The 2,323-nt window shown below is 33.5% G+C and overlaps 1 protein-coding gene across 1 annotated transcript in view; it reads left to right on the top strand.

Annotated features, from left to right (window-relative positions):
• Positions 1-2,291, top strand: part of LOC119585397 (neuropilin and tolloid-like protein 2) — a 22,547-nt gene extending 20,256 nt beyond the window's left edge. The window contains exons 4-5 of the mRNA XM_037934060.1: positions 1,749-1,815; positions 2,272-2,291. Coding sequence (XP_037789988.1) covers positions 1,749-1,815; positions 2,272-2,291 — 87 coding nt within the window. The remainder of the gene's footprint in view (positions 1-1,748; positions 1,816-2,271) is intronic.
• The last annotated feature ends 32 nt before the right edge of the window (positions 2,292-2,323 follow it).

A 2,323-nucleotide genomic window follows, 5' to 3' on the forward strand; every position in this document is an offset into this window, starting at 1 on the left:
GGGGGGGGGGGAAATAGATTTTAAATTGTGTCAGCGGAAAATTTTCCATATGCATATATGGATGTTACAATGGATAATATGTCTTTAGTTTAATTTATAAAAGATAATTGCATGGTAAGAATACCTGTTAAATTGTAAGTTCTAACTCATTTTCTTGATAAAATAACCCGTTCGTCGTAATGGTCTACGTAAATAAGTTCACTTTATTGTGTAACAAATTTCAATTTTGACGTATCCCCTAATAAATCGAAGAAAACTGGAGATGGCTTGTACCCTGCAAGTAATAACAGTGATTTTCTGTAACGTTATAGTGGTCCTGTTTTAAATTTTATATAATTTCACGAATATTTGTTTTGAATCAACATCATCTGAAAAATACTGCAGTGACCATTTTTTGCTGAACATGGTTCATACGAACTACAAAGTTTCTGCTGACCGTTATGTCAAAAATGTGATGACTTAGAAAGCTGCACTGCTAGCAGGATATATGCAATCATAAAAAACGAACAGTCTGGCAGGGTGGAAAGTGCCGAAAACCTAGCCCCATTTCATGTCTGACATAAAAGACGCAGGGCGCAAGGCGACAGTAATTCCAAAAATGACCACTAGAGTAAGGAGTGCGCCACGTATCGTCTACTGCAGGAATTGGCCGACTACAGTCATGTTGTATGTATATCCCCGTTGTAGCTAAGTCATACATAATGTTTTCATAAACATGAGTTACTTTTTTCGACCTTTCAATTATCTTGATATCAGATAATATGGTAAAACGATATAATAAAGTATATATGCTCTATCTATTTTTTTTTTTTTTTATATACAAAATCATATATATACATATGCTCTATCCATTTTTTTTTATACAATATCTGTCGAAATAAAAATTTCAAATCATTTCCGTTGTCTATGTGTAGACAGTCGGAACTTCCGCCACAAATGTTTAAATAAGTACTATTAGTTTGGGGCTTCATTTTAATTTTGCTGTATTTTTGGGTGCATTTTGAATCTTCCGGCATCCATTTTATTTTTCTGAATACGGATCACTGGGTATTTCAAGAAATCAATATTTTACCTACTCTTTATTTTTTTAGCTTGGCACATAAACATTATTGTGGAAGGAGAGCAAATATATATAACTGCAATGGCAGTTGAATGTTATCCTGTAACTTCAAAACAACAATAGCATCTTTTAAAGGGTGGCAATCATCTGGCGAGCCAGTTGCAACCTCAGAGGAGATGATTTCACCCAATTAGCAACTATGGTCAATTAAGGGAGTTGAATAACAATGAGTGAAGTGCCTTGATTACCTAATGGTTAATGACAACAGACATATATGGATATACAATTTAGCTAATGCTCCCAATTATTTTTTTTGTATAATATGACACAATCCTCGTGGGTTTTCATGTCACGCAAGGGTAATTGAGATATGAATTATGCTTTGCAAACTGAAATCGTTTGATGATTTTGGGATGTCGATTTTGAATTAAAATTTAAAATGATTGCAGCATTTATTGCTATAGCTTAAACTAGGATCACTTCTCCATTAATAATACAAATTTAAAAAATTCTCAGGAGTGAAAGACAGACCTTAGAAAGAGAGCTTATTTTTTAAAAACCCTTTCCCCCACAAATCTGTAATAGTAGACCTATTTTTTTAAACCATTTTTCCCCCACAAATCTGTAATAGTGACCTATTTGGGATTTTAGTACATTTTTCAAAAATTTCACATAATTGTAACCACAGTGCTTGCTGCCACATTTCAGAAGAAAGAAATTTGTAAAATATGAACCTTCAGACTTTAACAATTTCCGTATGTGCAAACTATTATAAATTTCATAACAGTTTTAAAAAAAGAATTAGTTTAGATGAAAGAATTATCCAACCTTCCCCTTCCCCTTTGCTACAGATCCATTGAGTAGAATAAGGCAGACTGTCAAATATCATCATTAAACATAAAGTAAATTTATAAACTCATACACCTTCAATATCAGGGGGGGATTGTCTAGCCTCTTCACTGAAACATTGAGAGAAAGTGACCCAAAAAGGGAAAAGTTTTCAGGCACAAGTGCAATCATTCACCAATAGGTAGAGTTTTTGTAACATTGCCGTAATTCCATTCTTAAAGGCGCTAATCCACGATGGATCATCCAGAAATCTATTCGATTTATCCCTGTCCCATGGCCAACTACTTAATGTTTAATAATCTGTCATTAAGATTTAGCGAAAGCCTAATGAGAATCTTTTTATATCCTTCCGATTTTCCCAGACATTGGGCCTGAAGTGTGAAATGATAAATAGATGAAATTAAAACGAGCATA

This window comes from Penaeus monodon, chromosome 19 (genome assembly GCF_015228065.2).
Source record: "Penaeus monodon isolate SGIC_2016 chromosome 19, NSTDA_Pmon_1, whole genome shotgun sequence".
Taxonomy (NCBI): domain Eukaryota; kingdom Metazoa; phylum Arthropoda; class Malacostraca; order Decapoda; family Penaeidae; genus Penaeus; species Penaeus monodon.